At 41.8% G+C, this 14,772-nt stretch overlaps 1 protein-coding gene across 1 annotated transcript in view; it reads right to left on the reverse strand.

Moving 5' to 3' along the window:
- The window catches only part of COL13A1 (collagen type XIII alpha 1 chain), a 159,284-nt gene that overhangs the window by 8,374 nt on the left and 136,138 nt on the right, over positions 1-14,772 (reverse strand). The window contains exons 38-41 of the mRNA XM_065408179.1: positions 8,058-8,111; positions 7,446-7,499; positions 6,708-6,743; positions 2,229-2,315 (exon numbers count right to left, since the gene is read on the reverse strand). Of these exons, the coding sequence (XP_065264251.1) occupies positions 2,229-2,315; positions 6,708-6,743; positions 7,446-7,499; positions 8,058-8,111 (231 nt within the window). The remainder of the gene's footprint in view (positions 1-2,228; positions 2,316-6,707; positions 6,744-7,445; positions 7,500-8,057; positions 8,112-14,772) is intronic.

A 14,772-nucleotide genomic window follows, 5' to 3' on the forward strand; every position in this document is an offset into this window, starting at 1 on the left:
AGTAAGATGGATGTCAGGAAATGTACTAGGCAGCCTTCAAGTCAAGAGTAACCTTCTCTGAGACACTAAAGAACAACAGAAAGGAGAAATGTTGGGCCTGCTGCTGAGGCCAGAAGAGGAGTTTGAGTTGGCACTCCCTTATCACAAGAGAGAAGGAGCTGCTGGCATGGGATTCTCCATGAAGGTCCTTCAGTTCTGAAAGATTCTTCCATTAGAGCCCACATTTGTTTACATTCTGAATGCACTGCAAAATCCATAATTTCCCCCCAGACATTTATGTTGCTCATGAGCGATTGAAAGATGACTTAGGTGAGGTCTTTTGTTAAGTCATGACATAAGAGTGGAGTGCTTCAGTCTTTTCGGGACACTCTTATAATTAGAAATTAGTTATTGGAAACTTGATGATTTGAAATACTGTACTGGTATGTTTCTCAGGGATTGTTTGAGAGTTATGTCTGCATTCTGAAAGGTTGTTTTGAAATGTGGGAGGTGCATAGGCGGTGTGGAGGAGAGTCAGACTTTACTTTCAAGTATTCACACTTGGCCAGTGGAGTTAATGGAGGATTTAAGCATTTCAAATGATCAAATAGAGAGTTGAGGTATTGGAGGGTCGGCTTTCGAAGCATTGGTCCAGCAGAGTTTCTGAAGGAAATCTTACAGGAAGAAATGAAGCAGTTATGAACAATACTCTGTTAATACTCTGTAATGTGGTAGAACATCCAGACTACTGCTTCATTTCTCCCCACACTACAAAGGGATGGCTGTAGCAGCCATGACTCACTGCAAAGGGTGTTATGGGTCATATTGTGAAGCAAGCCGTGTGAGGGGAGGTAGGATGGAGATTGGTAAGGATAGCACCACTGCTGTAGGTTTACAATTCATGCTACTATTTGGAAGTATCATAAAATAACAATCAAGAACGAAAAGCAAACAGAAGCATGCAGGAAAGGGAAGGTAACACCATACCAATGGGCAAGGGGCATCCAGCCCGTCCAGCCCAGGTAACCCCGGCTCACCCTTCTCGCCTTTAAAACCTCGGAGTCCCTGTTCATGAAATCAACCACTATAATTATTCCAGTCAATGCCATCCCCTCCATGCCATGGGAGGAGAGGCCCAGTCCCGCACTGGTATAATCAAAGGGCACTCAAGCTACATACCCAGTACATAAATAATCAGTGTTTGAATCTCTAGTACATAACCGGTAGGAAAGGTTGCCTTGCCGGTTCTGTATTCTGTGTGAGTCTGAAGATGCTTTTCTGATTTTGTTAAATCTGGGAGGACTCTATTGGTTGGGGGAGTGGGAAGAGGATCTCGGTTTTTAGAAATCATCTTCAGTTGCTGTCCCCACTTTGAAACAAAAGAGAATAACTTCTGTGCAGGATCCGTCTGGGCACATACACTGCACTTATTACTGTGGTACGCAAGTGACTCTTCAGCTTGAGCAAATAATATACCTGGGGGATGAACTAAAAAGATCAATGATAACATTTTAGACACACAGAGCTTCCTTAATAGCTAGGGTATGATCGATATATATAAAATAATCCTTGCTGCCATATATCATTGTTTTTCCATTAGTGTTTTAGAAAATAATTTGGATAATTCTTGCTACTTTTTAAATATAAAGAGGCTTCCAATGAAGTGAGATAATGTCATGTTGAATGACATGGCCATCTTGATCATTTTTTGTACCTCCCATCAGATTTCGCACCAATTTGTTTTCCCACTGGGTATCCTAACCTGGGTGCCCTGTGTCATTATCAAGGAGCGACTCCCTTACAAACACATCAGATGGACACTGCTCAGAGGCAAAAAAGAAGGCATTTTAGATTTCATCGCTGCTTAAGGGTGATGATGTTAAACATTGCCAAAGAACAACAACCTGCAAGTGGGGGCATGGGAGTTCCAAGGTTCTCCTTTCATAGTAAAACCCCTTTGCTCTCAGCCTCCTGCCATTTCACCCATTCCTTTTTGAGCTCCTGAAAAGAAAGGGCCAAAGCCAAAGTCACTCTATAGCCCAATTGCTCTTTAAGGGACTGTTCCTGCCTCATACTGAAGAAAACAGCTTTGCCATAGACTCCAGTTGGAGCAGCGCAGGACCTTATTTAAGCGATGTGACTTTTGTTATAGCAGGGTGCTCTTTATATCCATCATTTACTTTAAGTTTTCCTTCTTTCTTCCTCATTGACAAATCTTAAAATAAAACATTTTATAAAACAGAACATACCAATGGACAGGGTGCATCTAATCCAGGCGCTCCTTGGTCTCCCTTATCCCCTTTAGGCCCTCTAGAGCCTTTCTTGCCCCTCTCCCCCTGTAAATAATAGTTTAGTCCAAGAAAAAAAAATACACAAAAGCTTTAGGATCATCCATTTCAAATAAATGTCAGAGATAGTTAAAAAAAGAAATAAATAAATGTCTAGAAAAATATTGTAAAAAAGGAAATTCCTTCAGTTAAGTTGCTCTTATAGGAAAGCCTTTTGTGGATTTATTGATATTTTTTATTTGCATGTATTGCACTTCAGCAATTGTCCTGATAAGGATTCTGACCCCACCGTTGCATTAAATGAACTGTCAGCCCCCTGAACTTTGTAGATGGGATTACACTGGGGACTCCTCCAGCTAGGAGAGTGACACCTAATAACACTCCGCAGACTGGCTAGGTCAGGGGTGGCCAACCTGTGACTCCAGAGCCACATGCGGCTCTTCAGAAGTTAATATGCGGCTCCTTGTATAGGCACCGACTCTGGGGCTGGAGCTACAGGTGCCAACTTTCCAATGTGCCAGGGGGAGCTCACTGCTCAACCCCTGGCTCTGCCACAGGCCCTGCCCCCACTCCACCCCTTCCCGCCCCCTCCCTGAGCCTGCCGTGCCCTCGTTCCTCCTCCTTTGCCCCCAGAGCCTCCTGCACGCCAGGAAACAGCTGATCGAGAGGTACGGGGAGGGAGGGGGAGGCACTGATCGGCGGGGCTGCCGGTCACTGGGAGCGGCGGGGGTGGGGAGAGGGAGCTGATGGGGGGGGCTGCTGATGTATTATTGTGGCTCTTTGGCAATGCACATTGGTAAATTCTGGCTCCTTCTCAGGCTCAGGTTGGCCCCCCCGGGCTAGGAGATGTTTGAACACTGAGTGGTCCTAAGCCTGGCTCAGGAGCCCAAGTGTGTCACTTCTTAGCTCCACTGACCCAAGGAACAAGATACTGGCCGCTTGATTCCAAGTCTGGCTCTCCTGTTTTGTCACATCCTTGGACCTAATTACCAATTAATGAGTTTTACACTTGTTTTCCTTTATACTTCTCCTTGTCCTTCCCCCAAAAGTATTTCTGGTTTATAATAATATAACAAGTAATTTTAAATGCATTCTCTTAAATGATTTTTAAAATACCATATGTTTTACGTAAGCATTTTCCACTGCTTTATTTAAATGCTGTACTTTTAAAAAATCTCTCTTTCTTGATTAACAAAGGTAGGTCTGTATCTGTCACAGCTTTAATTTCAGCAAATGAATTAGCCTGATATTGCCATTGTTTTGTGCAGAGAGGGTCTGAGTTTTCTCTGGTATAAAATTGGTTTAAGTCAGTGTCACTCCACTGACTTCAGTGGAGTTACTCCTGATTTACATTGGGGTCCGTGAGAAAAGAATCACACCCACAGAATGAAATGCATCCCTGTGCAGAGGGCCAGCATAAAGCCTGTGTAAAAACAGGGCATAAGTGGATCTTAAATAGTGAGCAGGTATCCCGCTGGCCCTCTGCACAGGGTAAATTTCACCCTCAGTTCACACTGAATTAAATAAAAATTCTAAGTGCAGGTCAACATCAGGATAGGCCTTGATATTTACAAGAAAATATATATACAAAATATCTTCATATTAATTATATTTTAAAAAGAGCAGAACTTTTCAAAGCTGCTGAGGATACAATGGAAGTGGGATGGCTGAAGAGGGAATTTTATTTAGTGTCTAGATGGTAAGGATTAGAAGGTGCAATAAAATCAGGCAGCACAGGTATAGATTTAAAAAAAAAAAGAAGTAAAAGGTTTTAGACAAAATAAATTACAAGCTGACAAAAGAAATGGATGGGATAGGAGAGGTAACTAGGAGAAATCACCCAGGATCAAACACTGGAACAGAGAGAGGATAATCCAGGAGAAAACGTGGAATGGGTTGTAGTGGAGGGAGGAGGAAGGACCCAGGAAAAAAGGCAGAAGAGGAGGAAGGGATAAAGGGGACAAAGGTGGACCTGTAGAAGCAAGGAATACATACGAACACACAGACAGGAGAAGAAAAAAATAGATATTATAAAAAAAGTGAAGAATTTAGCTTTAATGCACACTTTCAGCATTTATACTTTTTCAGTTGAGTTATCCACAAGGCTGTCATGTTCCAGTAACATTTCAGTTGTTACATAGCACACTATTTTCATGACTGCACTGGATCTTGAAGGCTATTATTATACATCCTACAGTGACATAAGAACAAAGGGCTCTGCTCCACAGAAAAGATCCACAGCATAAAAAGGCAGGGTTCTGTCTTTTGCAACTGAAAGGCCTGTGAAGGGGATTTTTGTCAAATTACTGCAGGGAATGGGGTGGGCACTTCAGAACCTATTTTCAATGTGTTAATCACAATGTATGGGCATACATCTTATTAATAGCCCATGGCTGTTACTAGTACCTACTATTAAAAATATTTTTAAATAACAGCTTCTTTTCCAGCAAGAAAATGTATCAAACTCAAGGCAGGTGTTTGAATTCAGTTGTTAAAGCTCTCTGTTCCAGGTCTCCTGTCAGAGGGAGTCCATCTCAGAGGATCAAAATAAAAAACATTTGTGCCTGAAGAAGTCCATGTCATTTCATTACTGAGGCATGTCTCCCATAAATGGGTATGAAAGTGCCATACCCTATGCTCAAGCCTGGGCTATGGGAAAGGAGAGCAAACTTCTGGTGACTAAACAGTTTGGCTAATGAGAGACACCATTTGGTGGCCTGACAATGAATTTGAGCACACAGAAGTCTCCAGATTTCTGCGTAATGGAGCTTGTGAGATATTTGTAAGAATGTCAATTAGACTGGGACATCAGACAAAGCCTGATACGGGAAGCTTAAATTTTTTAAAATAAAATTTACTCTAATTCCTCAGTTACTCTAATAAGTGGCCCACTTAATAATTTGTTAAAAGGACTGTGGGCTGAGGAGGAGCCCTTAATTAAATTGTTAGTGATAAAATATATATTTGGTAGATCAGACCTGAAAAGCTACAGTATTTGCCCATTCACAAACTCAGTTTACTCAAACATTTTTGTTTCAAAACATTTGTTGCATTTCAGCCAAATATTTATTTCAAGGGGACTGTGACACTCCCCTCTCATCATCTATAAAAGTTGCTGTTCTTCCCACTTGTCAGTTATTTTTATGTGAGGGAGAACAATGAAGCCATGTTAACCCAAACTGATTCCTACTGCAGCCAACAAAAGACCCATCCTCTAAATACATTATCCAAATTTAAAGCCAACTGAAAAAGTCTAAATAAAGATACTGTTAAGCTTATGTCTTATTCAGAAAAAAAACACCTTAATAAAATAAAGAGGAGGTTAAAGAGCAAAACCAGAAGTGGAATGATTAAAAGGTAGCAGCACCTTGGAGCTGCCATGAATTTCAAGAAATTTGGAATAGTCTCTCCTTGTTTAAGATGCTGACTGGCAGTGCATTTTTCAAAATTGTTAATCTGTCCAACATAGAATCAGAGGAGCACTCCAGATGATAAGGAAGGAGAGACAGCACTCGCCCAATGTTATCAGCAAATATATTTATCTCATACAATTACTGCTTTGGCACATATTCCATCATAGCTTTAGTCTATTTCTGAAATGCTTGCATATGGCATCAGAGCCTTATAAAGAGAATCTATATCTATCAAGTGAATAAACTATTCTCAGCTGTGTATCTCTTTATTGTTGTTATCAAAGGATTCAGATAACTAATAATCCTAATATAAAAAAATCTTATAAATATGTACACTTTGGTATAGTTTATTTCTTTATAACACAGGCACATGATGTAAAAAAGATTGTCAGCAATTAACATAATCTATTGCTTTTCTTAGGACCTGGCTCTGCAGTTCTTATACCAATTCAAGTCAAAGCCTGAGTAAGGAGTCTAAGACTGCATGATCGGGTTCTTTAATATAGTCCTATTTAATTTCTTCTCCAGATTTCCATGTTTGGTTGAAAAAATGATGTAATTCTGGAAATTTTGGAAAACATTTTGCTGCAATAAAGTGGCTGACATTCTTTTTCGCATCAAGGGGAATTTGAGTACCATGTGAAAAGATTTAGCTATACCGCCGTTATTACCACTAGTGGGAATTGTCTGGTTTACATCCCTGCACATCTCACTAAGCATGTTAAGGTAGGATTTTCAAAAGCACTCTGCATTGGCCTCATTCAGTGAGAACAGAGAGAGGCCACCACTGAGCGCTTCTGAAAATACAGCGGGTATGCTTTAGTGTTTGAATGATGATGTCTTTGGTTATGGTGCATTGTATAAACTACAGCCATCACACTGTAAATTACACAACTGTAAGTTGCTTTATAAGGGTTTAACATGTAGGAATTCATCTGTTTTTTTCCAGGAAATTCAGAAATTAACCATTCCACCACCACATAAAGACATTAGTAACCAAATGCAGGAAGTTTGGTTCCTGACTTACCCGGTTTCCTTTGTCACCAGATGGGCCTTGTAAACCCTAAAATAGATCAGTAAGAAGAAAAAAAAAATGTCAGCCAAACTGGTCCCTTTGTTTACTCAGTCAAAATAATTCTTCAGACAAAAACTCAGCAAATAAACTAACCTCTTCATTTCTATTTTAAAATAAAGATAGTGTGTGATCATCTAAAGCTACAGCTCCAATCCTACACCCGCTAAGCACACGAATAAACCCTGATCATGTGAATAGTCCCATTGAAGGGCTACTTGCGTGACTAGGGTTCCAAAACAGGGCCCCAATTCTGTCTTGTCAGCCTTTGGAAGGCTGGTGCTCAGTTCAGAAAAGTAAACACTTGGAATGGATATGTTCAGTAATAGCACCTTAGTATAACACATGAATAGTCTAAGCATGGCTTACTTTACCCAGTAAATTCAGGATCTACACTGTTACATATTTTATTCTTTATATTGTTCTGCTGGCTAGACTAATTATTTTTCTATTATTTGTTTTAAAGTATTTGAATTATTTAAATAATATCACTGAGGGCGCTGGGACTGGGAATCTTACTTTGAAAAATAAAACCAGGGTTTCCATGTACCATTATTTGTATAAATTCCTCAGCTACACTTTGGCATTAATATGTCAACGAGAGAACATTTTCTCCCATTACAGCAGAGTATGCTGCTGTTGGAAGGTGAAAGCTTCATGGATAGCAGACAATTTAGAGACCCCAATACTTACAGGAAGCCCAGCTAGCCCCATTGGTCCTGCATTTCCAGGGTCACCTTTACTGCCCTAAAATAGAGACGAAAGAGAAATTTTTTTCTATTTTTGTATACAGTATGGGGTACAAATACACTTTGATCTGGAGGTTCAACTCACAAGAGTGTAGCTGCAGTGGTACGAGCAGAAGGAGGTCCCAGCTGCCCAAGTATGTATATAGCATCTTGGAGGGTAAATGCTTGGAGTAGCTAGCCCCTCCTGCCACTTGTGCCACCACGGCTACACTCTACTTCTAGTGGCTAGCTCGATCAGAGCTAGCATGGGTATGTCTCCCCATGTTGTAATCCATACTTCCAGCTTGAAGTATAGACATATCCATTAACAGGCTGGGCACAGATGGATAAATGAACACTTCTGAAAATAATGCAGGGGGCACCCATTTCAGGACCTCTAGTTGCCGTACAGAAAAAAGCCAAAATATAAAATGCTTAAAAGTCACAAAGAGCCAAGTCCCAACTTCTGGAAGGAGCTGCAATTACTGTACTTCAGAAACAGTAGCAGCTGGCACCATCCATGAAACTTTGAAGAAGTTGGGGAGGGGTGTGTGTGTGTCTTTTAAAGCTAACTTACCCTTTCCCCTTTTGGTCCTGCTGGTCCTGGAGCTCCAATTGGTCCTGGAGTACCCTGCGATTTTAGAGAGAAAAACACATAAACCATTTTCTTCATGATCAGGCTTCTTTACAACTGAGAAACAGCATGGTCCTTGAGGAAAAAGCAGAGCTGAGAAGGAGATTCAATTATGTAAGGAGTCATTTGAATTACTACAGCTTTCAGGGTTGATGAGGACAGGTTCTCTTAACAACTCTCACATGCAATTATAGGACCATAGAAATTGCCATACAAGATCAGTATATTTTTACAAAGCCTTGTTTTTATTTGGGGGGTGGCTTTCTTGAAAAATAACATTGACAGACACCCCTTTATTTGCTAGGTGACTGTAGTTTTACCCATGAGTTTGCATCCCCAGCAAAGCTGAAACCTGTAGCAGCAGAAAGGCGATGTAGACATTTTAAGCTTTTTTCCAAATGAGTTCAGTTGAGCAAAAATGAAATAGAATTTGCATTATTTTTTGGTAGGCAGATCATCATGCAGTTTGAAAGGTCACCATGCCGCATGGACTAATGCAGATGCACGCATACACAGAGGCAAACACGAGAGAGTACCCATTCAATCCTAAATCCTCTGTCCACCCTTTCATCATTTAGATCACTCCAACAAGTTCTGGTCATGGTAAAGGGAAAATCCAGTCTCTGTGCTCAGCCTTTGGCCCAGAATCAATCTCCCTTTTTCATACCAACATTTTCAGCCACATTGAAGCTTGCTTGGACGTTGGTAAGTTAATTAGTCAACCCAATCAATTCTTATCTTTTTGCATTAATAATACAGTCGGAGGCAATAGCCCTTTTGGCCATGAGAAGTGTTATCATTCTTGAAGTCAACACAACTAAGTCAGATTTTCTGTGGAAATCCTTATGATTTACACTCATTTGAATCTGGATTCAGCCTCTTGTGGACTCCTATACCACATGTCATAACTAGGGTTGCCAATTTGGTTGGACATATTCCTGGAGGTTTTGCCACATGACATAAGAATTCATCTTTAATTAAAGATTAATTCCTGGAGACTCCAGGACAGTCCTGGAGGGTTGGCAACCTTAGGTCATATGAGTGTTCTCTGCCACAGTATCTAACGTTCTCCATGCTGCTATTTTAAAATCTAAGTAAAGGATTAGGAGATTTCAAAGCACCTTCCTAAACAGAACATATTTATGCATTTACCTTTTTAACTCTATGCCAAATCAGATCATATTATGTTGGACTGGTGAAAAACTAGCTATCCATCCAAGTTCCAATTTTTTAATTCTTTCATGAACTGCTAGAAAGGAAAACTACCTCTGACAGGAATGTAAAAAGGAGACCTTCTGGACCTTTTACAGTAGCTTATCCTTTTAATTGAAGGAAAAGGAAGTGGAAGTTTAATCATGAGAGGTTGGATCCTGCAATCCTTACTCACAAAAGGACTCCCACTGACTTCTGTAGGATGACTCGTGTGAGTAAGAAGGACTATTTGTACTTGTAAGAATTTGCAGGAACTGCCTGGAGAAGTAATTCATCATGACACACACACACCACTTCAGTGTAAAGGAGGGAAAAAAATCATTCCCTGGACTCATGCAGGGACTGTAAGTGCACCGTGGGAATTTTAACTACCTATACATTTTCTCCATTTTAAGATAGTTTAAGGCCTAGAGTCCCTAAAGATCCATAGGGAATATCTAGAAGATTTGTAAAAGTAAATATACAATTTCTTGAAACAAATATGCAAATTAGAAGTTGTCATTCAATTTCTGTTTTGGGGGAGTTATGGGGCAATGAAATTACGGTAATTCCTGTTCCACTGAAAAGGGGGAAATCAAAGTACCTCTGAAAAAGTCAAATCTGACTGTATTTGGAGGCTATATAGCATCCTATGAAGAAATAATAATATTTTGCCCTTAGTAATTTTCATCCAAGGATCAAAAGTGCTTTATAAAATTGGGTTAGCATCATTATTTTTGTTCTAATTTTACAACTTAGGCACAGAGAGTTTATCTGACTTGCCCCAGGACTCACAGTGAGTTAATGACAGAGAGAGGGATAGAACCTAGCAGTCTTGGTTCTCAGCCTCCAGCTCAGCCACTAGACATCACTGCCTCCCAGATGAATAAAATTCAAGTTAAAACTTCCACCAATGGTTTTTGAGACTTGGGAAAAGCATTTATGAAGTTGCTGAAGCTCAGGAAATTGTGTGGTGTGTGGGTGCTCACAAAGGGGTGGCTTGTGCTGTTTTTCAGAAGGTTTCTCACATGCCTCTTCTCCTACTGGAGAGGTGCATTTAAGGTTATAATAAGAGCTGCGCATGCAACCCATTGCAATGCACTCCTAAATGGTATGTGTGAAAACAGTACACAGTGAGGTGTTACTATGTCTAAGACAAGTCTGAGGAGATGCTGTTGCACAATGCTGTAAGCAAGGCTACCACGGGGAAAGACAAGACGGAGACAGTTCACAATATGAGGACAGAAGTACATGGCATAATGGGTTCATGCAGAGGCATCATTTAATATAATCCTGGTAATAATAATAAATAATAAAGTAAAAAAATGTTTAAAAGGATGTGATTAAGGCTAAAACCCCTAGTCCCAAATGGAAGTACATTATTGAGAGTGACAAGAGGGCGATCTTTCACCTCTCAGTAACAATATCTAAATTTAGCATTTTGACATCCTCTCCATCTTCAGGGAGAAGAAAGCTACTCATAATGTAAATGAGCGCATAGTGCGATGGACAAGACACATCACAGTACCAGGGAAGAGGAATGTAGGGTAATGGAGAAATGGAACTCACCGGTGGTCCAGGCCTGCCGTCTAAACCTGAAGCACCCTGAACAGATGGGAAAGGGTTTACAAAAAAGGCAGGAAGGAGTGGGAGGTGAGGGGAGAAAAAGGAAAGGGGGAGGGGAGAGGTGAGTGAAGCAGTGACTCGAGACAAACATATGCTCGCAATAAACAAAAACAAAAAATAAGAACTCAAGGACAGGTGATGGTACTTACACGGAAACCAGTGAAAACATAGACACACTGAATGCATGTAATACTGGCTAGTGCCTTTAAGATACATTTGAAAATGCAACATTCCCTCTTACTCTGTACCAAAGTACCACTCAGTGATCACACTAGGGAGAAGCTGCTTTGTGCTGTTCTAGGCAAGGAGAAGGGCATTGTGACAGTGGAGCTGCGGACCCTTCTAATGACAGTGTCAGGCTGGCCATTGCAGCATTGAATTATCGGTGAAATGAAACACAGCACTGGTACTAGAGTGGAATCGAGGTGCCTGGAACCCACCCAGATATTGATAGGTTCTGGAGAGCCATCCACTGCTCAGGGAGTTCCCAGCTAGAAGTGTGTATCAGTTAAGTGGGGATGTGCGTTCCATTTTCAAAACTGCTCATGCCTCACATAGAGAGAGCTGCATGGTCTAGCAGTCAGATAAGGGGGTAAAGCCAGCTGTTGGGAGTGGCTGAAAATCAGATTTATATTGGGAATCTTGCTTTAGTTTCAACTTTGGAAGGGTCACTGCTGATCCTTAATTTAAATGATAGCTTTCTCTGCCTGACTCTTACACTGAAGTATACACCTGGGTTTATTACTTAGGTATCCAGATACAATGGTGATGAGGGTGGTCTAAATGCCTACATTGGTAGACAGTTGGGTTTATAGGATCACTGTGTAGTCATTGGTATTATTCTGACATCATATGTTTAATATTAGGCGATCATTAAATTATCAGATCAAGGAGAATTCTTGCACACACATATGATATCTTGTAATCAAAAGTGTAGGACATGTACATGATAGTGTTGACACGATATTTCTCAATTTTGATCTCATTCACCTGATTGCAGTGTGAATGCTTTAATTTGTAATACTGTCTAGAGTAGCTGTTTTTTAAATATGTAAGGCCCAGTTCCATAAAGGTACTTAGGTGCCTTAGACCCATTTTTAGGCTCCACTGTGGTCTGCAAAACTTCTGCTCAGCTGCCACCTAAACTCACTTGGCGCCTACGTTTTTGTCTCTGGGTATGTGCACTGCTGTCTCAGTCTAGCTGGCTGAACACCTGTGTTCCACCTAAGCCCCCGTGTGATCCACAAAGCAGGGGAAGACAAGCAGAGGAGCCAATCTCACTCATGGGGCCCGATCCGGTGGGTACGCTCAGAGGCTGCCTACCAGATTGGGTCCCATTCAAAATTATTATTATTAGTGGTGGTGACCTTACAATATTTAGCCAGTGGTCAGAGCACTGACCTGGGTTGTGGGAGATCCAGGTTCAATTGCCCTTTCTGCCTGAGTGGGAGAAATGGTTGGAGACCCCTGGTCAAATCCTAGGCGCCAACTTTCTCCGGCGCTGGTGGGTGCTCGCGCTGTCCCGCCCCCATTCCAACCCCTTCCCCAAAGTCCCCGCCCCAAGTCCGCCCCCTCCCTGCCCCTATTGGATCCAGGGCCGGCTCCAGGCACCAGCCTGGCAAGCAGGTGCTTGGGGCGGCCGCTGCGGAGAGGGGCGGCATGTCCAGGTATTCAGCGGACGGTCCCTCACTCCCGCTGGGAGCAAAGGACCTCCCGCCGAATTGCCGCCGCAGATCACGATCCCGGCTTTTTTTATTTATTTATTTTTTGGCTGCTTAGGGCAGCCAAAACCCTGGAGCCAGCCCTGATTGGATCCCTTCCCCAAATCCCCGCCCCAGCCCTGCCTCTTCCCCCTGCACACCACATTCCCCCTCCCCCCCACGAAACAGCTGTTTCGCGGCGCAAGTTCTGGGAGGGAGGGGGGAGAAGCAGGACGCAGCTGTGCGCTCGCAGAGGAGGTGGGGGTGGGGGCGGAGGTGAGCTGGAGCAGGGGGGTGGGGCAGGGCCACAGGGAGCTGCTGGTGGGTGCTCAGCACCCACTAATTTTTCTCCGTAGGTGCTCCAGCCCCGGAGAACCCACGGAGTCGGCACCTATGTCTCCAACCTCTCAGGAGAGTGTGCTAATCACTGAACTAAGGGATATTCTGATGCGGGACTCCTGCAGTCTCTCCTGTTGAACCTGTTCCTCTGAGAATAAATAATTAAAGGGTCATTGGAACAAGGGGACTGGGCCCTCAGTGTCCTACCTCCCGGGTGCCTGCCTTAACCACAAGGCATTCTCACTCACTCTCTCTCTGGATCCCTTTGTGGGTCTGGGTCTAAATGTTTAAAGTCGGTGGGCCAAATTCTGGTCCAATTTTTTGCCCTTATTTGAGCTCGGTGGGATTGTGCTGCTTTAACAATTGATTTCTAACACATTATCTACAGTCTATCTCTGTCACGATAAATGCTAATTAGATGCTTAATTACTTCAACCACATTTAGGGGTCTACATTCTGAAAACTTGCAGGATCCGGCCCTTTATATCTTAACAAGAGAGTATTTATATGTCCTGACTATGTAGTTTATTTCCTCTGAATATGGCAAATAAAATCCATCTACATCTCAATAAACATTTTGCTAATTGTCAATGGCTGCATAGCTCAATAATTATGTTTTATGTGGTTCATTTACTAGCCAGTTATATTTTTGAGGGTGAATGTGATATTGGGAGGGTTTCTGCTTTCCAGCTTTCTTATAACTCCCCTGAGAGCAAGTTTGTTTCTTGATTTATTGCCACTTGCATTGCATTATAAGGAACTGTAGATGGGGGAGCCGACAAGGCAATGTGTGAGCCAGCCCATCTGTGCAACATGCTTCCCAACCAAGTTTCATATGTCATATCCTCATTTTTGAAGTCACTTAGCACATCACTGCTTTAAACATCTTGGCACCATTGTTATAAACAAAGACATGCAATTTTCAGCCAAAACTATCTGGACAAGGGAGCTGGGTGATAGCACAAAGGCCAATAATAACAAATCACACAGGTGCGCACAACAAGCTCTTTGCAGTGAATGTTTCCAGGCAGTGTGAGGTTCAGCAAAGGTGTACTTTGGTGCTTTCACTTCAGTGCTTTTTTCTGAATAGGTAAAACTCTGTGCCTTTTCTTTACAAAATCCTTTGGTTTTGATATAAAGCGACCACACTCTGATTCTTAACTCTACTGAAATGCATTAGCGCTTCCTTGATAACATGTAACTGAGCAGCACAGTAACACTGGTTTAAACATGAATATGTTGAAATAGAATATCCTTACTACATATACAAGAAAAGAATGAAACTTAATTGGATATTTACTGCTTCTGGGAAGGCATCAAGTTTTATTGCAAAAATGACACGGATAAATTAACTGGATTGGATACATTAAAAAGACCCCAAAGCTTGAACAAAACCTTTTTTTCAGTTTAAAAACAGCTCAGCAAACTGTTTTCTCTTCATTTTTGCACATCTCAGCATTTCAAGGCCAGGACCAAAACCAGAAGTGCCAAAAGACCAGAAGAAAAGCTGTTCATACAGTATTTTCAGCCAGGAAAGCAGAAGGAACTTGAGGGAACCTGTTCTAATGAGATTCCTAGTCCAATTTTACAGATCCAAGGGATAAGCTTCTCCAGTTTCAGATGCTGATCCCAACCAACTGCCCAAAACAGTTGAGGCTTGTCCATCACTAAAACCCAATAGGCACTGCTGCTCATAGGCCAGCTTTTTGTCCCTAACTAATTTTAGATAATCAAATCTTTATCTGTCTCTCTTATTTTGGGATCTTTCTAAGACTGGACTATGTATGGCTTCCCAAGTTCTC

This window comes from Emys orbicularis, chromosome 7, assembly GCF_028017835.1.
Source record: "Emys orbicularis isolate rEmyOrb1 chromosome 7, rEmyOrb1.hap1, whole genome shotgun sequence".
Taxonomy (NCBI): domain Eukaryota; kingdom Metazoa; phylum Chordata; order Testudines; family Emydidae; genus Emys; species Emys orbicularis.